Here is a 25,243-nt window from a genome sequence, read left to right on the forward strand (position 1 = left end):
TCTATTCACCTAAAATGCTTGTAATTAACCCCTGTAACTAAATATAATTTTTTTAGTATGATTTGAAATTTTTTAATTTGATTGTTAATAACTTTTTAACGAAGCCTCCATCAACAAATTGGTATTCTTGATTTTCCTCTTATTTTGGCCTCTAGAACCTCCCATTGAAATCTTTCCCAGGGTCGTCCAAACACCCTGTATAGTGCAATAAATGATCCTGCGGATCGAAATTTATCGTTGGCATCCTCGGTTTTTACAGCAAAGAAATGCATATTAACACGACGCTTAATGAACCATAAAATTAGAAACTCGTAATTTCCTCGGACGCGGCGTGACATAATTATAGTTAATTACCGGGGTAGGAAACGTAATTAATCAAAAGACGCCTAGTTTCTTGCGTGGCGCCGTACTGTTGATAATAATAAGTCCTGGAAGAAAAGAATAAAATAAATTTTAAAATATAATCCTGAGGAATTGTTTATCGTCCCGTAGTAACGTAACCCTGCCCGTAGTGTTTTTTGCACGATTGTAAATCGTCCCGTTCCCGTATACCAGCGGTGTGTGTTAGGTGTAATTTTTGAAGAATGTTTATTGCCATACGCACAGGTCCGCGTCGCTACGTGATAGACTGTCGATCTGACCTATCGGATCGCGTGTACTGTTATCGTTTCCTACGGACACGTCGAAAATTGAAGTCGCCGTTCTAGAAGTACTCTTTTCACAGTACAGTTATCCACTAATGTAATACGTACATACTTATACACGATCGGCGCTTTGATGACTTCGGCGCCACCGTCGACGAACAAACCCGTCAGACGTTATTGCAAGTCACACTACGAGGTTTCTAAGAACCTTTGTGGGACAATTGAAAGAGTATTATGACACGTAACCATATTGCTGAGCCAATAGAATATAGGAACGGTGTTTTTATTAATTGAAAAATTTAATATACAGAAATAATTTTTTGGTAGCATTTCCGTCGTAAGAGAATTGTTACGAAGAAATCAGAGTCGAAGTTGCAGAAACTGAAACAAACCAGGAAAAGGAGCTCAACGGAAATAAATCGAGACGCGTCGAGAAATTCTCGGAGAAATCACCGTACGAACGATCCGGGGAGATCGATCCGACGAGATCCATCATCGCAGATGCATCGTGGCAGATTGTTACGATGTGGTCACCTCTCCCAAAATTTTAATGGGAGATTCTAGAGGCCAAAATAAGACGAAAATCAAGAATAACAATTTGTTGTTCGAGGCTTCGTTAAAAAGTTATAGAAACATTTCTGGCCACACGTTAGATTTTTTGATAAGGAATTTTTTTCTCAAAAGTGCGTAGGATTTCGGGGGTATGTATATTGACCAAAAATGATGGTTATTGACCCCTAAAGCTAAAAATAATTTTTCCAAAATGATTTGGAACTTTTCAATTTCACCAAAAAATTTCAGACCTACTCGAATTTTTTTCTCAAAACTGGGTAGGATTTCGGAGGTATATCTATTGACCAGAAATAATTGTAATTAACCCCTGCAGCTAAAAATAATTTTTTTAGAACGACTTGGAACTTTTCAATTTCACCAAAAAATTTCAGACCTACTCGAATTTTTTTCTCAAAACTGGGTAGAATTTCGGGGATATGTCTATTGACCAAAAATGATTGTAATGGACCTCTACAGCTAAAAATAATTTTTCTAGAATGATATGAAATTGTTTAATTTAATTTTTAACCTCTGGAATTTCTCACGCAGAAATTGTTTAATTTCTGCTTTCGTAAGAGTGTTCAACGACTGCGTGGAAACGAGGAGGAATAGGAAATCGGGGATCGCGGTCGTCAACAATGAGAAAAAGAGTGAAACTCGGAAACCGATCGTCCGAGTCATCCGGTCCGTTAACCGGCGACCTTCTTCGAGATCCACCCGTTACATATGTTAGGCGCACAGCTGGGAAACGGTAAAACGAAGTGGATCTGACCCGCCGCGGACCCTGCATTGTGCCAGGAAAGAAAGAAGAACAATCGCGAGTCGCGAATGGCCACGGGGCGACCAACCAGACGGAATATCGATCGTCGATCGGACTCGTTAATGAATTTTAACTGCCCTGAACGATTTCTGACCAATTAGGGGTGTGCCCTATCTCGAGTTTAATTGGAGGACACCAAATCTCGAAGATCGATTACTCCTACGACGCTCTTGGACTCGGAAGATACAAAATTATATCCAGCAGTCTCTTAAGTTAGGTTAGGTTAAGTTATAAATTACATTTTAAGTTTTAGCTTAAACTTAATTAATTCATACTTTCGTTAGATTCTTTTCTGTGCAATTTTCAATGTATTTTATACTGTATACGTAAATATTTGTTTAAGACAATTGTTATTCACATTTGTAGTATGTATAGAAACTTTTAAGATAATAAAAGATACAACTACAGACTATTCTGTTTTAATTATTTATGCATTCCTTTCTCCTGACACGAAGTTAGAAAATCCACGAAAATCACGTCAGGAACCCAAATACCCAAATACCTAACCTAAAACCCGAGTTAGAATCAAAGAGGAACTATTTCATAGTAACACTCGGATTGAAATGCAATTCGCAGAATGGAGCAACGTAACTGGACCAGAAAGATTCAAGAATTTCCATCCTAACGATAATCGACCAAATCTATTTACCTACTCTATCAGCTTAACGGAACAAGTTCAAAGACATTCCTCCTCCATTCGCAACTATGTGCACGCAGGCGCTTAAAAAAGTTCTAAAGTATACGTATCTCCTTTTTATTTCACTATAATCCACGGCTGAAACCTTTCTATTCCTACTCCCGGGGCTATGATATATTGCAAGTAGAGATCATTGGAGTTGGGTTTGGTTTTATACCCAACATTTCTGTCCCACGTATCGCCATCGACGCATGATTTAGCGAGCATCGAGTGAAAATTATCCAGCTATAAAAACGTAACCGTAACCATAACCTACACTCGATTTTGAGTAGAAGAATTCTCGAAGCGAGCGTTCATTTCGACGATATCAAATATGGACGGATTCGTTTCTCGATAAAGCAATCTTAACGGCGGCTCCCAGGCTCTATTAGCATCCCAGGTTTCCTAATACCTTTTTTGTTCGCGTTACGATTAACTGCAATCACGATGATTCGACTTCGTACAAAGTAGGCGAAGAAAGGAACAGGCCGACTGGCCAGGGAGACCACGAGATAACGCGAAGAAACATCACCGCGTCCGCGACGCGTGAAACCGCGAGATGGATTGCCGACTTTCAGCCTAACCATTAAATCGCTTAGGGATCTCGACCGTGAACGCTATACGGAATTTATGACACAATTGCCGGGTTGACCAGTGACAATGACAGCGCAGCTCTCGTCCCGATTCCGGGTGGAATTGGAATCAAAGCGAAATGCAATTTAAAACCGTGAAAGGCATTTTGTCGCGAGACTAATTGCCTCGCGAGAACTGCGCGTACAATTACACGAAAAAAACTGAAATGAAATTTAGCCGCGTGGATATTATCGTGGTTTTAATTTCTAGTCACGGTATCCGTAGTAGCCTTGACTTTGCAGTTTTGTGGCTGCTTGGAGACACGTATAAACAAGCGAAGAAGACACCATGTTTTTTTTTTTTTGCTCTCCCTTCTGCCCCGTCCGCCTTGCACGTAATCTATGGTGGAAATTAGTCAAGCGAATCGGAGCGTCGAACGCAGAAAAGGACAACGAGTAAAAAACGAAGAGGTCCGTGAAAAAAAAACCAGTGGATTCGTGGAACGATGTTCCAACGGTCGAGGCAGTAAACACAAGACGCATGAATATATATACACACATACACGCACACAAATGGTCTCAGTTGCATAGCGTGACTCAGTATCTCCAGTCAAAACACAGAAATTGAGACGGGATTCAAGCTTAAAAATACAGGGGGTGTTCCACCACCCGTGGGAAAAATTTTAATGGGAGATTCCAGAGGGCAAAATGAGACGAAAATCAAGAATAATAAAGTTATTAAAAAATTAAATTAACAAATTTCAAATCATTCTGAGAAAATTGTATTTAGTTACAGGGGTCAATTACAAGCATTTTTGGTTATTAGACGTAACCCCAAAATCCTACCCCTTTTCGAGAAAAAAATTCGAGTAGGTGGACAAAGTCGACAAAATTAAAAATGTTAAATCATAATAAAAAAATTGTATTTAGTTAGAGGGGTCAATTGCAAGCATTTTTTATGAATAGACCTAACCCCGAAATCCTACCCTCTTTCGAGAAAAAAATTCGAGTAGATGGACAAAGTCGACAAAATTAAAAAATTTTAAATCATAATAAAAAAATTATATTTAATTACCGGGGTTAATTACAAGCTTTTTTGGTCAATAGACATACCCCCGAAATCCTACTCAGTTTCGAGAAAAAAATTCCTTACCGAAAATATAATTTCCGGCCAGAAATATATGCAGGAATTTTCATGCGAGTCTTTAAAACATCATAACTTTTGAACGGATTGGACGATTCCAATGTTTCAAGAAGCAAACAACGCGTATTTTAGTGGAGAATATGTAGAAATTCTAAAAATAATCGAAAAGTTGATCTTTGTCCCCGTAAAATGAGAAAAACCCCATATAACAGGTCCAATTTTCAAACAGCCACAACTCCTACAATAGTGAATATATTTCAATGAAACTTTTTTCTGAAGTAGAGCTCATGGGTACTTACAAAAAAGTATTAGACAACTTTTTTATTGGGCATCAAACAAAATTTCTGAAAATCAAAAACTAATTTCTAAGAAAAATCGACGGGTAGCTGTGCTAAAATTTTTCGACGAAAAAAAAAATTTCAAATCGTTCTGAAAAAATTATTTCTAGGTTCTGGTGTCAAATACAACCATTTTTGCTGAGTAGACATACCCCCGAAATCCTACTCAGTTTCGAAAAAAAAATTCAAGTAGATACTGAAATTTTCGACAAAATTAAAAAGTTTTAAATCATTCTGGAAAAATTATTTTTGTTTGCGGGGCTCAATTACAATAATTTTTGGTGAATAGACCTACCCCCGAAATCCTACCCTCTTTTGAGAAAAAAATTCGAGTAGGTGGACAAAGTCGACAAAATTAAAAAATTTCAAATCATAATAAAAAAATTATATTTAGTTACAGGGGGGAATTGCAAGCATTTTTGGTGAATAGACCTACCCCCGAAATCCTACCCCCTTTCTAGAAAAAAATTCAGAACAGGCGGAAGTTTAAATGTTAATAACTTTTTAAGGAAGGCTCCATCAACAAATTAATATTCTTGATTTTCGTCTTATTTTGGCCTCTAGAATCTCCCATTAAAATTTTCCCCAGGGTTGACTGTAGACGCTGTATAACGAAAAACAGTAGAATTATGGCAACACGTGTATCGTTTAAGAGTTTTTCAATCTGCTCGGAAAACCTTGTCGGCGATCTTTATTGCAGGAGGAAAAAAAAACGAAGTTAAATCACGGCAACAGATAGCGCGTTCTCGATTTTAATTAGGTAACTGTAGTAGTGTGAAACGAAAGAAGAAATTAATTATCACGGATGCCATTTAGGAAGTAGACTGTGGAAAAAGAAGTGGCGAGAAGCTTGTGAACGGTAATTTCGTGGTTCTATTATTACTATAAACAGAGGATCGAGAACGCGCCAAGCTTTTTATTATCGTAATTACTTCTTACAAGTAACGACGAAGTGCTACGCGAACATTTTAACTAAAATACTATGTTCCATCGATGGCTGCAACTGATACAAGACTAAACTTTATATTTTTAAAATTGTATTCACTGTTCCTAAAACCATCAAAAATTTCTCACCCATGGCGACGATTTAAATAAATAAATACGAATTCCAACTTTTCTTTCTTTTCTCATTTTTTCCAGCCGTTCAAAATGTTTGTAAATTTAATTTTAAGTACAATCAGGTTATTGTAAATGTTCAGTTCGTTTTGGAAATCAGATTAAACGCTAGGATTAAGTTCTTTGGGGCTGTCGGATTTGAACGTTGCTCGCGAGCAGCTCGAACCCGTCGCCAGTCACGGTTATCGGGAAACGAGCAGGGGTAGACGGATTTTCCACGTAACGTTCGGTATTACGCAGATAACCGCGAAGCAAATTACGTCGCAAACCTTTAATACCGTGGGCAGCGAGCAGAAGGATGAACCGTAACTTCGCGAAGAATTCAAGGAAGAAATACGGGTAGGAAACGGGCGGGGGAATCCGTAATCGAGGAGGAAGCGTGCAAACGCGTGTAGTAATAATGCAATAATGAAACGTACTTGTACCGTGTTGCCTAAGCCCCACGAACGGTGGACAGGAAGAATCATAAAAATGAAAATAAAAATAAAAATAAAAATGTCCTAAGTCCAACCTCCCGGTATTAAAATGGGATTAACGTTTCTAAAAAGTCGGAAAAGTCACCGTGCAACAATCACGAGCGTCCATTTTTACGGGAAATCGTCGCTGGAGGGCTTAAAAAATCGTTTCACGTCGCCTCGGATGGCCTCCGAGCGCCGCCATCTTGGATTCCGAATCCGCGCCAGTTTTCTGGCCGTCGACCTCGAATGGTTGAATTTAAGTCGTGTTTCGTGGAATTTTCACAGAATTGAATAAATAAACGATACATTTGACGATTATTACAAGAAAATTCGCTTCGATTATTTGTACGATGGGTGCAGGAAGCAATCAGGAAACGGAGAATGTTTTCTTTCGAATGACTCATCCGGTAGACGGTTAACCAACGAGAGGGAATGGGACGAGCACGACAGAAAACGAAAATTGAATCGAAAGGCGGTGCACGACGATAAAAAAAAAAAGAAACGATTAAGGTCGTGGCTACTTTCCGTTTTGCTGTCCTGTTTATCGGAATGGGTACTCGTAATTGCGCTCGTTCGCGAACCGAATCATTTAAAAAGGAACTTGGAATCCTAAGTACCTACCATTAAACCCCATTATCATTTTCCTATCGTTCGAGTGCTACAAACTAGGAACGAGGTTCGACGATTTAAATTAATGTTCAAAAAAAGCCTTCGGTAAATCGAACGAGACAATTAATTTTTATTTGGTTTCAGTACGACGTACCGGAAGTGCTGGACATCGTCGCGCTGAACAACACGAAGAGAGCAGGCAGGGAGGTTTTGTTTTTCAACCGGGTGCCCAAAGTGGGCTCGCAGACCTTCATGGAGCTGCTGAGGAGGCTGTCGATGAGGAATGGTTTCTCGTTCAACCGGGATCGCGTGCAGAGAGTCGAGACTATACGCATCGCGCCGATCGAACAGGTACTGCAGAATGCAACATGAAATTATGAAACGTATTAACGCATTCATCACTCTCTAAATCAATTTAACACCCATGAGAAACCATTAGATCGCATAATAAATAAAAATATCAAGTAATGGAAATTTTTCTTACTGTTCCCAGCTCCAGCTTGCTAGAATGGTCAGCAGTTACTCAGAACCATCGGTCTACGTGAAGCACGTATGCTTCACCAACTTCACAGAGTGAGTATCACGAATTTTGGGGGGAAAAAAAAAGTCTAAACTTGAAGCGTTTCTCTCGAAATATTTCGATCCGTGAAGCATGCATTAAAAAATTTTAAATCATAATAAAAAAATTGTATTTAGTTAGAGGGGTCAATTGCAAGCATTTTTGATGAACAGACCTAACCCCGAAATCCTACGCACTTTCGAGAAAAAAATTCGAGCAGGTGGACAAAGTAGACAAAATTAAAAAATTTTAAATCGTACTAAAAAAATTGTATTTAGTTGGAGGGGTCAATTGCAAGCATTTTTGATGAACAGACCTAACCCCGAAATCCTACGCAGTTTCGAGAAAAAAATTCGAGTAGGTGGACAAAGTAGACAAAATTAAAAAATTTTAAATCGTACTAAAAAAATTGTATTTAATTGGAGGGGTCAATTGCAAGCATTTTTTATGAACAGACCTAACCCCGAAATCCTACGCACTTTCGAGAAAAAAATTCGAGCAGGTGGACAAAGTAGATAAAATTAAAAAATTTTAAATCGTACTAAAAAAATTGTATTTAGTTGGAGGGGTCAATTGCAAGCATTTTTGGTGAATAGACCTAACCCCCAAATTCCTACCCTTTTTCTAGAAAAAAAGTCTAAACTTGAAGCGTTTTTTTCGAAATATTTCGATCCGTGACTTTACGAATAAGCACCCTGGGCGCCGTGAGGAAATTTTTGAGATCAACGATTTCGACGTTCATCTCGGAAGGAGTGTCTGACAGTGGGCGTTTTTCTCCGGCAGATTCAACTTGCCGCAGCCAATTTACATCAATATAGTACGGGATCCCATCGAGAGAGTGATATCCTGGTACTATTACGTCCGTGCACCATGGTATTACGTCGAGAGAAAGCAAATATTTCCAGACCTACCTCTGCCGGATCCCAACTGGCTGAAGAAGGACTTCGAGACCTGTGTACTTAAGGCGGACCGCGAATGCAGATACCTGGAGGGCGAGATTCACGAGGGGATCGGCGATCATCGCAGGCAGACGCTGTTCTTCTGCGGGCACAGCGAGAAATGCACGTGAGTTTCACCGACTGGACAAACCGTACGCCGGAAACGTAATAAGTATCAACGATCAGAATTATTCGACTCCCAAAAAACATATTTCCACGCGTTGTATTGCGTGATCCGTTCTTACCATAAATTGCTGTCCAAGTAATTGCTGTGCTCGCCGCCAGGGGGCTACGCTCTTTCACGAATGCTCGACCCAACCGTTCGAAACCGCCACGCATTTATCGATAGAAATATTACGTTGCAATCTTGGTTGAATAATTCTGATCGTACTCGAGCAAATAATTCAGCGTTAGAAAATTTTGTATATCGTATTTAATGGTTGTTTATCTTTATCGAAGCCCGTTCAACACTGTGGGTGCCCTGGAACGGGCGAAATTGGCTGTGGAGAAGCACTACGCCGTGGTCGGGGTACTCGAGGATGTGAACACCACTCTCACGGTGTTGGAGAATTACATACCACGATTTTTCCAAGGCGCCACCGACGTCTACTATGGTAATTCCTTTGTTCGGTAGTTTGTACCTAACTGTTCGCGTCGCGAACGTGTAATTATGTTTAAAACAATGCTTTGCACACAAAACATTTTCGTGCGTCGCGTAACGAACGTAAAGAGAGCTGTTCGCCTGTTCTGCGATTAATTATCAACCGCGTTACCGATTTGTATCTAACAACAACCACGAAACCGATAACATAACCTATAATTTCACGTAAAACTGTCTTTATACTACCTAATTTATCTGTGGCAGCTAAATCGAACGGTTTCTGGTTCTTTCCAGACGAAGTGAACTCGTTCAAGAGAATCAACCGGAACTTCTTCAAGCCGCCAGTTACCGAGGAAGTGAAAGACATGGTGCGCAGCAACTTCACGCGTGAGATCGAGTTCTACCAATTCTGCAAGCAACGGTTGTACAAGCAACTAAGAGCCCTGAAGTTAACGAAGAACACACCGCCGTTGGAGAGCAACGCTTTATAAAATCGAAGAAAAAAGAAAAAAAAACTTTGGAAAGGGAAGCAATATTAAGCAAAAAAAAAGAAAAAAATAGGTTCGTCGAGAAAGCGTGGTGACGTTCGCGAATCGTTGGCCTTAAGAAAAGAATCACGCATACGAAGATCGTGGAAAACGATCGACAAACACGAGAGAGGATCGAGCGATAACCATGAAGTCTTGCAAGAGTCAGTGATTCGAACTCGAATGGGACACTCGCAGTGCCGTCTTTATTTTGTGATCGTTTATCCTATATATATATATATATATTAATATTATCGTGTAATTTAAAAAGACAGCGACACGTTCGCTGGGAAATTTATCAGACCCGCGAACATCCACGATGCGAGGCATTAGCTGTATTTATTTATATCGATATTTGTAAAGCCACCGTTTCGTCGCGTGAAACGCGTCGACGTGTCCCTGGACACGACTAGGAGCAGTGTACAGTAATCCCCTCCTATAACACGGTAGATTCGTTCAGCGTTGTAGGAAAACACGTTGTAGAGGGCGCGACCGTAGCTCCAGCTTCCGACTCCGCGACGGTGGCGCCACGGATATATGTACAATCAATGTTCTTGCAATTCAAAAACTAGGAACACAAATTTAATAAAATAATTTCATTCGATTTTATAAGAACACAATTGACACAATGTGCAAATCATTAGAAATTTCAAATCCCCGCGTTGTATGGGGGAAAACACGTGTTATACGAGAGACATGAAATTGCGTTATGAGAGTACCGTGTTATAGGGGGGATTGCTGTATTTGGATTATCGTCGCTGGGCGGGCGATTCAAATATGCTCCGCAGACTGACCAGAGAGACGCAGACACTGCTTTTTTATCGACGGGGTACTTAACCAATCGCGTCGCGACAAACACACACAGGGTAACCGTAGGGTACTGCTTTCCAAACGACTTAGTCGTTTCATTTTTTTTTTTTTTTTCTTTTTTTTTTCTAAACATCGCGTTAAGCCGTTTTTTAATGTCCACTTGTTTCCCTTCTTTTTCGTAATAAACAGCTGCCATTTCGAACGACTAGTGTTTCTTTTCTGAGCTACGCGGGGTCGTCTTGACGCTATTAGCTTTTAAACAAAATTAAAACGAGTGAAAATTTGTTTATCGCGAAAAGAATTCGGTGATTCTTGACATTATTTTTTGGCTTTAAAATTTTAAACCAAAGCGATCAAGACGACCTTGTCTGGACGAATCCCTCCATCTTTATTTCCTTTCTATTTATATTGTTTTAATTAGGAATACTGCAAAATAATTGGTACACGATTGAATTATAGAATACTTCTATGTTTCTTTAGATTTTTCTAACCTATAAACTCGATATTACTGTTTCATAATTCTATTCTAATAGTATTCCTCTTCTAAACTATTTGAACGAACATCGTCATAAACTTCTGAAGCACACAAGCTGATGCAAATTAGTTTGAACGGAGTGACGACCGATTGCAGGTGTTACAACAAGATTGCACACCTGAATGCAAGCGGCTTAATAACGCTAAATAATACTCGGTAACAGAGCGAAGAAAAACATCGGATCACAGATGCAATAAGGTTAATACTTTATCGTGACTATAGATAACGAAGGCATTGAAAATAAAAAGTTTCCAAGCGTGGCGACGCTTGTGCAATGCAAAACAATGGCAAACACGATACCACGAGTTCTGGCACGGTTAAAAGTCCTCTAAAAATACACGAGGAATCTTGGCCTATCGGAAAGTACGATTCAATTATTTTCAGCCGCTAGATCATTTGATCCTTGATCGTGCAGATAATCGTAGCAACAATAAACAGTGCGTCAGCAACTAAATTGTAAATAAAAAAGATCAAGAACAAAAAAATAACTTTGACTCTCGAATCGGTGGGTTTTAGAAACAATACAGAAAATAATTCTTAACGATTGGAAATGATAACACAAAGTTTATGTCGAGAGGAAAACATTGTCGATACCGTGTGATTTATAAAATCGCCAAGTACACTTTGTTCCATCGAATCGAACGATAAACTTAAGGTTTAAAGTGACCCCTGATTATCGTATCACGACCACCCGATAATAGTGACCGAATTATTATACTTTCGAATAATACGAGCTTGAATAATAATTTCGAAAATTAATGTATATATGCACGTTGATAATCGTTACTCTCGATATTTTTATTCCACGAGGATAGAAAAGGGAACTGTCGATCGGTCTTCCATTTATTGTCTTAATAACATATAGAACATGAGTTACAGATATATTATATATACGTTTATTTATACGTATAGATACTTCATTCCTCCATCATCATTCGCTCCACGCTAATGCAAACATGTCTCCCAATAGTCTTAACGCTATCACCCACGCCATACGCGATCCTGTAACAATAAACGCGAAACCTTACCTAGCTACAAAAAAAAAAAAAAACATCCAAACAAACAGTGAGATTAAAAATAGTCTCGCCAACGATTGACACTTAACGGGACAAAGAATAAAGGGGGGCTTGGTGGGGTGGGGGGGGCTTGGTGGAAGAAAAAAAAGGAAACGATTAATCGAACTACAACCTGTTCGCCGTTCCGTTTAGCGAAAATAAGCGAAAGTCTGATCGTTCTGTCAGTCTGAAGCGACATTGCTCACTCTCGTGGACTCGAAATTCCGTTCGAAGGCCAATTCGATTTATCTAATCGTGTTCCCCGATTTCTCAGATAGGAAGAGACAACCCACGATTGACGCGGATGAGAATGACACTAGTGGTTTTAGGTTATGTGAAATCTCACCAGAATTGGCGTTCGAACGATCGCGGTCGAGCAGTGCAACTTCGATAAAATGATTAAATAGTAAAACAACGACGCAAGAAACTTGTATAAAAAAATATATTTCATACGCAGTTTCGAGGAGTATTGTAAAATATCGAAACAAAATTGTAGACGAGTGGTTCTTTGTGTCTCTTTTTTAATCGAAAGATGAAGTCCACGGTGGCGAAATTTAACGAGACCGTATTTTTCTATCGCGAATAACATGTGTATAAATAAGTGTGCACGATCAAACGTTCGAATTTTAATAAAAACTATTCCGGGAATACTATTTTTTTTTTCTTTAGGTTCGTACAAAAGAGCCCCGTGTATAAATGTAAAAGAAATTATCGTACCGTGGCCTCTGACCGATTAATAGAATGAATAGTATAGAATAGTATAGAATCGAACACTGTGATTATCTCGTGATCAAGCGACGTTCGGTGTTTCGTTTGCGAAATTGAACGTTGCACTTTCGGTTTTATAGTCTTTCGTTTAACGATCAGCTACAGGAACGAAACGCCCCGAAATGGCTCGGGTTCGTTCGGAGACTGTGAGCTCGAAACGTTTCTTTTTATGAGTATTTTGTTTCGTGTCTGGGAAGAACGTAACATAAAGCGATTCTCGTTCAGAAATACATAATAAGTCGAACGGAAACGAATTGAGCGGCCACCCGCGCGATAATAATCTATTTAAGGTGTAAAAGTAACGTTTGCAGAATAGACACTGTTAAAACTTTCCCAAAATATGTTTAAAACTTTCAACAAATTCCGAACGAGTCTATGATTTAAAAGCAAACACGACGAAATTGAACAACTTCACGGCGAGACTTTGTCGCTCGGTCTGGAACCAAAAACGGGCGAATAGGTTAGCTCGTTTGGAGGTTAGGTTTCGCTCGTTTCTGGCTCCGCCTCGACCCTCGCGACGTAACAAAGAGCGAAGAAACTATTGTTTCTCGATAAATTGCTCGACTCGTAAAAGAACTTATGATTGATAGAACAAATCGAAAACAAACAATAGTAAACTAGTAGCAAAAATTTCCCATTCACCCATTTGTTTCACAGCCGAAATAAAACGAAACGCAAAATTTCTCCTCGTTCTAAAAGAAACAAGAATAGGTAAAATTACAGAATAAAAATAATGATAACGTTTCGAATTTGACAACACACAGTTGCAGACTCTTTTCGATCTTTTACTCGGCACAAAACACACATACGCGCTCGCGCACAGTCTTCCTTTCGTGTTTCTTTTGCTCGTTTGGCTAAATGATTTCTCATCGACGATGGATCTCGGATTCGTTTGCGTCAGTTCACGTTTGAAACTGCAAAAGGCTCGGTAATTGGACGAAAGCTCACGGCTCTACGGACTAGAGGGTGCGACGTATGCTTACGTGTACGTTTTATTATTATAAAAATATACTACCGGTTACGTTTCGTGGTCTTCGTTAGAATTTCTCGTCCCGAACGTAGAAACGTTTTCCAATCTTTGCACGAACGAGGGCGCGCCATTCGACGCACCGTTTAACCCTTAAATAATATATCTGAAAGACTAGATGGCTCCTAATGTTAGATTCGATCAGAAAAAGGAAACTAGAAAAATATAAATCTCAACGTTACAACGAATAACAAAATTAAAAAAAAAAAAAGAAACATTCTTCAACGTTTCGTTACAACAATGTATAAAAAATAAATTTACGGACGAACCTTCGTCCAAGAAAATTCATGATCGATGTAAACTGCGTGAGTAAAATATTCATATAACAACAGGAACACGATTTTCGTAAACTTTAATATATCACGTTACGTTCCAACATTCGTTTCCGTGACGTTTACCTCCCATTTATTGCTGCTTCCTTTTAAATAAATTTGATATAACATTATTGCTCGCAGAGAATGATTCCAACTTCGAATATACAACAATTCCCGCCAAAAATTTACAAAATAGATTTCCGCGACGGAACTAGCCGCGAAAAAAATATTTCTACGTTCGAGACCATCTGTTGTCTGTTCCTCGGCGACGCGACGTTCTCTCGAAGGTCGAAGCTGTCGCAAAAAATTGCACTTTTTTTTACGGGGTTCCGTGACCCCTGTGAAACTTCGTTTCGAGCCGCTCGCGAGTCTGCGATTTTTATCGTCGATTCAATAGTCTTGCTAATAAGGGCGCGACGCTTCGTGTGAATTTACGTTTCACCGCTCTCCGAGAGAATTTCGCGCACGAAATGACGGTATAATGATTCATGGAACGCGAACGAAAATCGAGAGAAATAATTCGTCCTTGGATCGCACACGCTAGAGACGGGCACATTTCTCTGCAAATACTAGATAACAAATCAGAACGTTTATTTTAAATAAATTACACTTAATTATTGTTCGTCGTAGAGTGATAGAAATTTGAACTGGGAAAAATTTTAATGAGAGATTCTAGAGGCCAAAATAAGACGAAAATCAAGAATACTAGTTTGTCGATGGAGGCTTCGTTAAAGAGTTATTAACGTTTACAGTTGCGCCTGCGCAGCAGCTGTGCGCTGGTTGCCGTCTCACAGGCGCAACTTTGAACGTTGATAACTTTTTAACGAAGCCTCAGTGAAGAAATTGTTATTCTTGATTTTCGTCTTATTTTGGCCTCTAGAATCTCCCATTAAAATTTTTCCCAGGGTTCACCGAACACCTTGTATATATCTGTGACTAGAAAAGTTCAATTTTTCCGGACAGAAACAGGTTGACAATCGTTAAGGCCACGCACCCGTTAACAGCATGTTTTAGGTTACTTTCTACTATTAATCCATTTTTGCCTGTGCAACCTATTTAATTGAACAAAAAAATACGTGATTTGTTCCTCTTCCTTCCGGAAGAACGATACGTCCTACCATTTTAGAAATTTGTGTATGCATTATATATTTCACATTTGTGAAACTATTTCTGTTTTCTATTATTACAGATGTAATTTAACGACCGTAAAAATAGTAATATTTATTTTCGTAATTTTATCTGTTATTTAAAATTGTTATCCAGACGAGAGAATAATGCCCATCTCCTGCTCTAAGTGCCATAAATTCGTATTCTCGATACTTTGTGATATTGTTCCGTTCGACGAGTAATCTTATTGCATCACAATTTCCAAAGGTTGTGCATCAACGATAATGGAGTTTTCGAACGTTCTTTGTCGATTTGAATCTCCCGCGTTGCACAGAACATTTAAATACGACGCTTCGACCGCGACGATTGCTTTTTTAACAGTTATATATAAAAAAATATTCTGCGTTTCTTGGGCATAATTATTCAAAAACTGGTAAGAACATACTTCGATGTACAACTATATTTTGCCTGAGTATAATAAACATTTCGTCTGGCAGTCAAAGCGCCGGTAGACTGAGAAACTTTCAGAGGCCATTTTTGGGAAACAATATGTACGAATATAGGTGCAATTTCTAGTTCTTGGATTAGAGACTCGATACGAAGCAATCCTTGCACTAATTGCATTTTAGAATCAGAGAATAAATTTCAGTGTGTAGTCTCTAGACTATTCCTGCAGTCCTTAAGTTTAAAAAACTATATTGTAACTATAGTTTCTTCGCTGAGATTACACACTGGAATATATTCTCTGATCCAACGTGCATGTAAACGTTACGAATAGTCGTATTAAAAAATTATTAACACGTTCCTGTCGCAGCAATTTTTCAGTTTACGTTTATGCAAATAAACTCTGTACGATCTATATAGACCTGTTCCATAATGCAAAACGCATTATTTAGAACAATCAATCGGTCTATATAGCACAGTTAATTGGTACAGAGTTAAAAGCATGCACGTTAGATTAAATAAAATTGCCACAAACGTGTTTAATTCAGAGACAATAAATTGCAACAATAAATAATTTACAAGATCACGTTTTCACCAAGCACACGAAACAGGACCTATATTTATACAAATTTTCCCGCGAGTTTCCCAACAAAATGTTCTGCGCAACGTTTCATAAGTTATTAACAATCGTGGGTAATATACATGGTGTTTATATTCCAGAAGTCTTTAGTTTTCAGAAGCTGCGTATACAGGGTGTCCCGCTAACTTCGCGTTTAGAGACTTTATTGCACGAGGGAGTCTTACACGCGGGACGAGTTTCAAAATTTCAGTCTCCTTCGTGCAATAAATTACGAAGATGAAAATGTGCTTGGGACGTGGTTAGTCGAACACCCCGTGTATTTTAACAATGGACTGGAGCTTCCGTAACATAATTAAAATATCTTGATCCTTGTATTCGATAAATCTCAATAAACTTCATTTTCAACATGTGGAAGAATATCTCTGTCGTTAATCAGAATAGAAATTCGCGTTGTTTTATACGTATATATATATTTATATGTATATACTATATACAGGGTGTCCGGCCAACCCTGGGAAAAATTTTAATGGAGGATTCTAGAGGCGAAAATAAGACGAAAATCAAGAATATTAATTTGTTGATGGAGGCTTCGTTAAAAAGTTATTAACAATTAAATTCGAAAATTTCAAATCGTTCTGGAAAAATTATTTTCGGTCAAGGGGGTCGATTACAATCATTTTTGGTCCTTAGACATACCCCCGAAATCCTACCCATTTTCTAGAAAAAAAATCGAGAAGGTGCGAAATTTTTCGACGGAGAAAAAAAATTTCAAATGGTTTTGAAAAAATTATTTTCGGTTGCGGGGGTCGATTACCATCGTTTTTGGTCCTTACACATACCCCCGATATCCTACCCATTCTCGAGAAAAAAATTCGAGATTATGTGAAATTTTTCGACGGAAAAAAAAATTTCAAATAGTTTTGGAAAAATTATTTTCGGTCGCGGGGGTCAATTACAATCATTTTTGGTGAATAGTCATACCCCCGAAATCTTGCGCATTTTCGAGAAAAAAATTCAGAAAGGACGGAACTTAATTTTTTCAAAACGATTTGAAATTTTTGAATTTAATTATTATTAACTTTTTAACGAAGCCTCAATATTTTTATATTGTTGATTTTCGTCTTATATTGCCCTCTAAAATCTCCCATTAAAATTTTTCCCAGGGTTGGCCGAACACCCTGTATATATTTCAAACAATAGTTTTTCCATCGATTATGTTTTCACTCGAGACACGCCTGTCACCAGAGACGAGCAAAATATATTATTCGAACGATAAAAAGACCCGTAGCAAATTAGTTCGTTGTGAAATCGTTTTCTGATTTGAAACTTTATTCACGAGATAACGTGTTTGTTATATTGTTTATAGTTTCTTTGACACGTTATTCGAAATTAGTGTTAAGAATTTTGCCCGTCCCTCGACGCCAATACTGTCGCCGCCTATGTACAATAGATCTGTATAGAATAGGTTTCTTCGTTCGGTGTGGAAAGCACATCTTGAAGATAACTATTAAAAAATATGAGGATATCGTTCTTGGTAGTGGTGGTCTTAACAATAAACTTTTTAATATCATTTATCGCCGAACAGCTAATTGAAACTCGAACGTTTCGGGGCAACGATCACAATTACGAATCGTCGAGGGTTGCCAAAAATAATCGTGTCGCGATCCGCCATCTTGTAATTTCGATCGGTGGCGCCGTGCAACCGTCGCGTTTCGATCGTTTCGCCGAGCGTTAAAATTATAACTGGTTCGTGGTTGTTGCGCGTCTGTCGTCGGCGCGAGACAACGCTGGACGTCGAGATCTGGGACTGACTCGAACAAATTCTATTTTTTATATTCGACGAACTTAGATTCACGAAGGCAAATTCTCGATTTGACGTGACTAGGATCAATTGGGTCGAATCAAACGTAAAAGTCCTCGAATATACGCGTGAAACGTTAACTGTGTTAATGCATCGATGCAGGGAGTTCTCAAAATATGGCACGAAATAATGTAGCAGGGAACGAAACACAAAATAATCACGTTACACGGCCAAATGTACGAAAGTTATATTTGCCTGGGCCAACACACTCCTTTCTATTAAAGACCCTCTGACTATCTTGAGTTATCGCCAGTTCGTGACTATTCCGCTATTTCGTCCTTTAATAACACGTCTGCCGGTCGTTTTAATTTTACATTCATATTATTAGTCAAGGCTGACAACGTATACTCGTTCTCGATTCTGAATTTCTTAATGTACGCGATAAAGATGCGTTATTGTTGGAATTAATTGCTGATCGAGCCAAGTAACGAATAGGTTAGGGAACCCGTCCATCGATGCAAAGAAACGATTCACGCGTTAAAAATATTTCCTCGTATCGGTACGGTTACTAACTTGGGGGGGCCATGGGGCCGCCATATTGGACAACGCAGGTCTGCCAAAACGTCGCGAATGTACCGTTCCCGAGTCCGCTAGACCTCGATCAATCCCCAGGCTGGATCGCAACTGACAACATTATTATTACCCTCTCGCGTACCGTCGCGCGAGCAATTCATTCGTCACTCATTCTTCGCGCGGAGAGCTGCGCAGAAACGTGCGCGAAATTTTTACCGCGCCTCGGAAACACGACGGTTCCCGGCGTGGAAACGAACCTGACACGTTCCCTCGACGCTGTGACCCCTTCTAGCTACGATTTAACACGTTCACTGCGGCACCGGGGCACGCATTTTCCCTGTACCTCGTTCCGTGTGGCCCACACATTTCGTTTCACGTTCCAACGACTCGTTCAACACGTTCACTGCCACACGAAAACCGTACAATTCTCAGCAAGACTAAAATTTGCGTTTCAGACCGTTGTGAGCCACATAACCTAAAATTTGTACGGTTCACGCGGGCAGTTAAAGCGTTGAAACGTCACTCGAGACCATTTTCCCTGTGTTTCATTGTGTGTGGGCCACATATTTCGTTCCACCTCCATTCCACGTTGCAACGACTCGTTCAACACGTTCACTGCCACACGAAAACCGTACAATTCTCTGCGAGACTGAAATTTTCGTTTCAGACCGTTGTGAGCTACATAACCTAAAATTTGTACGGCTCACGCGGGCAGTCAAAGTGTTGAAACGTCACTCGAGCCTGTTTTTCCGAAATTTTCAGACATCGAACACCGTCGTGTTCAAAATGGAGGCCCGACAGGTCTTCGAGACTTCGATATGAAAATGCAATATGGGGATGGACATATTTGACCACCTACGTGGAAAGTTCAATATGCTAATTTTATAGGTGGAAGCCCAGTATGAGGCATATTGGACCAGCCGCATATAAAAATCCAATATGGGGCACATGAGGCCCAGCGTGAGACGTGTTTAACCAGTACTGGTGATGTACCATATAAAGGTCCATGTGTGGAGCATATTCTACGGTATATAGTAATCCAGTTGTGAACGTTATTAAAATCTACCACAGTGAACGCGTTAAAGACCATAAATGTGGGAGAGACTTTATGCTCTGCTGCTAAAAGGCCTCGATTCGTCGCCATCTCGCGTGCAAATAATCGATTAAATATAGGCACAGGGTAAACGTACCGGCGACAAAAACGATCACCCAAATCGACGCTTCTTTCACTTTTTAAATATTCAGCTGGCTTTAAATACCCGCCGGCAGCCAATGTGTTAATTTGTTTCTAATTAAAAGCACCGTGCAACTTGTTGAAATATCTAAAAATACGAGAATAAAATTAATAACGAAATAATAACTAGGAAAAATTCATTTGACAAAGCGTAGCATCGTTTGATTTATAAAATCGATTGTAACAAATTTCACTGATTGAACACAAGATTAAAAAATCCTCAACAATGATTCCTTCGCATATCACTGATACGTTTACCCGAAGTGCACCTATTTGCACCAACGCAGCGAGTAAAAAGAAAAAAAGACCATATCGAATCGCGAATAAAATAGTCCCTAGACAGGAAAGAAAAAAAAAACTAGTCAACGTAAAAGAGTAAAATAATAAGTTATGCAGAAAATCGTGTATGTACAAAGTTTAAAAAAATAGTCGAGTCCGATAAAAGGGAATCTCGCGTGCAACGTGATTCGATAATGTTTCGCGTCGCTAGAGAATTTCGTCGCAGCTCTGGCAACCCCTGCCTTAATGTAAGATATAATAGATACGATATATATAGGCGAATAAGGATCTGTACAGTAACAATGTTTAGCGATCAGGCCTCGATTCCCTGATTTCTCACGATTCGTGAACGGGACGCAGAATTTCATTAACGGAATTATCGCGAACGCAATATATCCCCCTTTCACGAACCGTCAACGCGTCTCCCGAACCACGGTTACGACCATACGTGCGGTTACGCGTCTCCATCGATAGCCGTAACTCGTGCAATGGCACTGGATCGGATTGGCACAGGTCAACAACCACTTCGAACGAAGGAAAAAAAAACGTCGTTTTCTTGTTTCTTCGAGTAAAAAGAAAAAAAAGAAAAGAAAAAACCGTCGAAGTCGTCGCACCGTTGTCGACGGATAAAAAAATATTGTTTCCACGCAGAGGCGATCTTGCGATATCATCGTGAACGGTTAAAACAATTAAAACACGAAGGAAAAGGAGCTTCCGACGTTGCCACCTAAACACAGTACCATACACAAACAGTTCGTAACTCTTCCGTGGTTACAGCACTCTCGACGGGGCCTCGAAGTTTTTCCCTCGACTCGTTAAAATTAGGTACTTTCTAGGAACGTGTAAATAATAATCTCTCCTCGCTGTCCTAGACGCGTGGGTGGATATCTCGTGGTTCTCTTTGAATCCTCCGGAACCGTGGGCTCCCGAACTTTCCAGGCATCGAGACGCAGTCACCTCCGTACGCGTCCTCCCGCGAGCGTGGAACGGATAAACGTGTAAAAAATTGTCAGTCTAACGGTCGCGTCGAGTTCCTCCACAGTCCACCAGCGGCGCTCCGGTCGGAGGGGGGTGGGAAAAAATGGCAGGAAAGGATAATTGACGTCGATGCGTGGCCGATCGCGGTCTCTCCGATCCGTCCGGTTCGTTCCATCGACTCCGTAGGACAGTTCTGTACAGTAGGTACACTTTAGGAACGTTTATTAGATCCGTGGTCTCCGTCGGTCGCTTGTTAGCCATATTCGGGCCATCCTCGGACTCCGTGCGCCTTCTACGCGAAGCCGTACCCCGGCCTACCGGGTCGCGAACGCCGACGAACGGGGTCCCCTCACCCCCCATCAGTAGAACATCGGCGACCAGTCGTGACGTTGGCTCTCGGACGCGGTGATCGGTAAGTAACCGACCGTCGGTGATGCAGGCAAGCACTGGAAACAGTAATTGGCCCCGGCGTTGTTGTCCCAGTACTGCTCGCCCTTGCACTGGAACCGAACAGCGAACTCCAGCCGCTGGCCAACCGACAGCGTGTGGCAGTACAACGCGAACGCGAACTTGTCGCTGAAACCGTCGCACGAGTTCGGCACGTAGGTCGCCTGCAGGTCGCTGAAGTTTCGCCACGAGTTCAGTGTGTATCTGATGTGGACCGATTTGTGGAAGTCGAGGTTTATGACGCGCACGGTGCCCTGGATGTAGAAGGATACGGGGTCCTGGACGAGCACGTTCTCCAGGCAGACGCGACGCTCGCGCACCAGGTCCAGGAAGTTCACCTGGCCGCCCGGCTGCTGGAACAGAGGCACCAGAGTCTTGTCCACCTTTCGAGGCTGCGGAAACGCGCAGCCCGATTCCCGTCTGCTGTCCCCGTAACGGAATCCCCACGACTGGAGGCTGTTCACGGGGCTGGAGTCCTTGTGGAAGATGTCGTCGTAGACCAGGTCGCTGTACGCCGAGTTCGGTACCTTGGGGATCTCGTCCAGGAACGTTCTGACGTCTGCCAGGTCCAGGCCCAGCACGTCCGCGAATCGAACGATCTTCTTGCGCCCCGGCGTGCCAGGCGGTGTCTTCCCGGTCTTCAGGGACGAGCAACGTCTCACCTTCTGCGGCCTCTCCTCCTCCTCTTCCTCCTCGACGCTGTCCTCGCGCGACTCGTGGCTCAGCACGTCGTCCCTGATCGTCGGGCTGGTGGCGATCTTCTGCAGCAGCAGGCACATCTTGTCCTCCTCGGCGTCGCCGGTCACCGTACCGTTCTCGATCTGCAGCTGCACCTCGTTCTTCAGCGTCGACTCCATCACGCGCTCGCCCGTCGGGCACTCGAGCGTCAGAGCGCCGGGGATGTTGATCATGCTGCTGTACGTCGAGTTATCCTCCGACTCGACCGTCTCCTCCACCTTCAGTGCGGCCATGTTGATCGGGAGTTGCGCACTTGGGTCGTTGGTGGGTTCCTCCGTGTCCAGCGGCAGCTCCTCGTCGTTCGTGCTCTCCGACGAGTCTGGTGACTCCTCTTTCGCCAGGTTCCTCGCGTTCTTTATGTCCTCCAGGTTGCCGTTCTCCGTGATCCCGTTGACGAAGTCCACCTCGTCCACACCGCCCTCCATCTTCTCGTCCCTCCTGGTCAGCTCGCGAGTGATCATCAGTCTTGGCCCGTGTACGGGTATCTCGGAGTCCGAGTGCGACTTGGGCAGTCGATTCTGAACCGTGGCGGTCAGACTGGGACTGATTCTGGTGGGACTCTCGTCCTGCAGCGACATGGTGCTCTCGTCGAAGGTGCTCCACAAGGACTCGTGGCTGGCCGAGGTGGTCTCCAACGAGTCCTCCGAGTTGCACACCGACTCCTCTTTCCTCGACTCACCGTCCACGATGTTGTTCCTTCTGAGCGAGGCGCTCGACTCGGACGTGTCCTCGGAATGTTCCACGTTGATATCCGGCCTTCTGCGCGCCACCAGACCCTTGTCGGCCTTCGCCTCGCAACCGTTCGAGAGATTCGAGGTGGTCACTTCGCTGTCCGACGTGGTCACCGGGTCGAAGTAGACCTCGTTCTTCGCCTTCTCCGCGTCCGAGGACTCAGGATCGAAGTAGATGTCGCTGGAGTCGCTGTCGGGCGACGTGCCCGTCATGGGCGACGCGAACAGGCAACCGGACTCTATGTCCAAGCTGGACAGACTCACTTTGGAACCGTTCGGCGTGCAGTTGCAGGCGTCGTGATGGTTGGTCTTCAATATTCCCGGATTCACCAGGAGATCCGCCACCTCGGCCGCGGTGGCCTCCTCGGCCGGCGAGCCGAGACCGTCCTCGAGATCGATCTCGAAATCGTAACAGAGATTCGTCTCCGAGCTGTGACGCGGCTGGTGCTGCAGAACATGATTGATCGACGCGTTGTTCGTCACCGGTTTCGAGGTCGACGACGAGCGCAGCCACGACGTTTCCTTGGGCTTCGAGGAGTCTGCGTTCCGCTGGGACGCTTCCTCGCCGCCCAGGGACGTCAGCCGCCGATGAAGACGTCTGGCGAACGCCTCCGCGCGTCCACGGCAACTGCTGGGGAACAGGGAACTGACCAGGCCGCAGGAAGGACCGCCGCTGTGGGCGCTGCCCGCCGAATCTGTGCTGCCCATCTCAAGGACGGACGAGCCGGATGTCCCGTCGGCGTGCCTGCCCTCCGAGGGCGAGGTCGTACTGTTACCCTGCTCTTCCGGCTCTCGACTTTCGCTGTTCGCCTGGAACAAGAAGACCAATAAAGAAGTTTAGTAAGATAGTATTCGATTCATTCGGTTCTAAGAGGGAATTGACGATCGAATCAATTTGGTATTTCTGGCCACCCGTTATATTTTCAGTAAAGAATTTTTTTCTTGGAACTGGTGAGGATTCCGGGGGTATGTGCAAGGACCAAAAATGATTGTAACTGATCCCCGCGACCGAAAATATATTTTTCAGGACGATTTGAAATTTTTTTTTTTCGCCGAAAAATTTGCCCACCTTCCAGAATTTTTTTCTCGAAAATCCGTAGGATTTCGAGGGTATGTGTATTCTCCAAAAATAATTGGAATTGACCCCTGCGACCAAAAATATTTTTTTCAGGACGATTTGAAATTTTTCTTTTTCGCCGAAAAATTTGTCCACCTACCCCCTGTCGATTTTTCTTAAAAAATTTTGTGTTAGATAATTTCAAATTTTGTATGTAGAATAGTTTTATTTGTATGTATTTCTTGTAATTTTTCATTGGAATATAATAAACTGTTTTTTAACAATATTAATTTTTATAGTTTCACTAGCAACAATGAAGCATAATAAAATTAGGACGATATTTAAGTGACGTTTACGAAATTACTGGGGTGGTTCCAGTTTCATATTTCAGGCTTGCATATTACGAAGATTCCTAAAATATCGTGTTTATAACGTCGGCTGCATAGCGGGGCCGCTTATTCGCATTTTCGCTGGCGCCAGAAGTGAGTTATCGTCGCCCATCCGTCGTCGATAGGAGATAATAGTTCATCGTATTAACATTATTAATATCTACAGAGTGGTTTTAATATTATTCTTCCTTAAAGGAAAACACTAATTTTTAATTTTCTACGATTCGTATATAACAATGATCCGACTTTATAATGTTATTCCACGGATACAATGGAGGTCAAGATTGACCTACGGGAGCGTTAAACGAACGCGATTGGCGGACTCGAAACCGGGGATGAAAGTGCGTCATTGGTCGAGCTATTGTGGGTGATTTTGACGATGGAACTGGTAGAGGCGGAGGAAAATTTATTGCTTCCGAGTGTGTAAGTGTCGCAAGCGAGGTCTGGACTAGGTCCATTGTTCTGATTTTTCCAAGGCGACCGGATGTCGTCTCGAAGGACCAGACGTCTGGCAACCGAGCGTTTCCGCGACACGATGGCAGAGGTCGCTCGCTACGCTTCTAAAACTAAACGAATTATTACGTACTTGTAACTACATATGTATTGATTTCGGTTCCGTTAACTACGTAGTTTCAACTACGTATTAATTTCGGTCTCATTGGACGAGAAATTTACATGGAATCAACGCACAAAACAACGAAACAAATCTATGAATGAAATCTAATGTCGATTAACCGTTACATAAATACTTGTAAATATTCGTAAATGGATGGAAGAAATAATAAAGGGAAAATTTAATGTATTCACTGACAGGTTGAAACT

General features: G+C 41.7%; 2 protein-coding genes across 7 annotated transcripts in view; one reads left to right on the forward strand and one right to left on the reverse strand.

The window, feature by feature from the left end:
- LOC122395257 (heparan sulfate 2-O-sulfotransferase pipe) overlaps positions 1 to 9,969 on the forward strand; it is a 74,469-nt gene extending 64,500 nt beyond the window's left edge. For all 3 annotated transcript variants that reach the window (XM_043392699.1, XM_043392700.1, XM_043392701.1), the window contains exons 4-8: positions 7,074 to 7,280; positions 7,423 to 7,502; positions 8,272 to 8,553; positions 8,886 to 9,040; positions 9,322 to 9,969. In XM_043392699.1, the coding sequence (XP_043248634.1) occupies positions 7,074 to 7,280; positions 7,423 to 7,502; positions 8,272 to 8,553; positions 8,886 to 9,040; positions 9,322 to 9,518 (921 nt within the window). In that variant the 3' untranslated portion in view covers positions 9,519 to 9,969. The remainder of the gene's footprint in view (positions 1 to 7,073; positions 7,281 to 7,422; positions 7,503 to 8,271; positions 8,554 to 8,885; positions 9,041 to 9,321) is intronic.
- LOC122395255 (glycogen-binding subunit 76A) overlaps positions 8,481 to 25,243 on the reverse strand; it is a 72,858-nt gene continuing 56,095 nt past the window's right edge. For 3 of the 4 annotated variants that reach the window (XM_043392696.1, XM_043392694.1, XM_043392693.1), the window contains one exon: positions 17,336 to 23,785. In XM_043392696.1, coding sequence (XP_043248631.1) covers positions 21,419 to 23,683 — 2,265 coding nt within the window. In that variant the 5' untranslated portion in view covers positions 23,684 to 23,785 and the 3' untranslated portion in view covers positions 17,336 to 21,418. Of the gene's footprint in view, positions 8,530 to 17,335; positions 23,786 to 25,243 lie in introns of those variants that run through there. The other variant, XR_006258965.1, reaches the window with a different exon arrangement.

This window comes from Colletes gigas, unplaced genomic scaffold (assembly GCF_013123115.1).
Source record: "Colletes gigas isolate AHSC1104 unplaced genomic scaffold, ASM1312311v1 Colletes_gigas_Sc00005, whole genome shotgun sequence".
Taxonomy (NCBI): domain Eukaryota; kingdom Metazoa; phylum Arthropoda; class Insecta; order Hymenoptera; family Colletidae; genus Colletes; species Colletes gigas.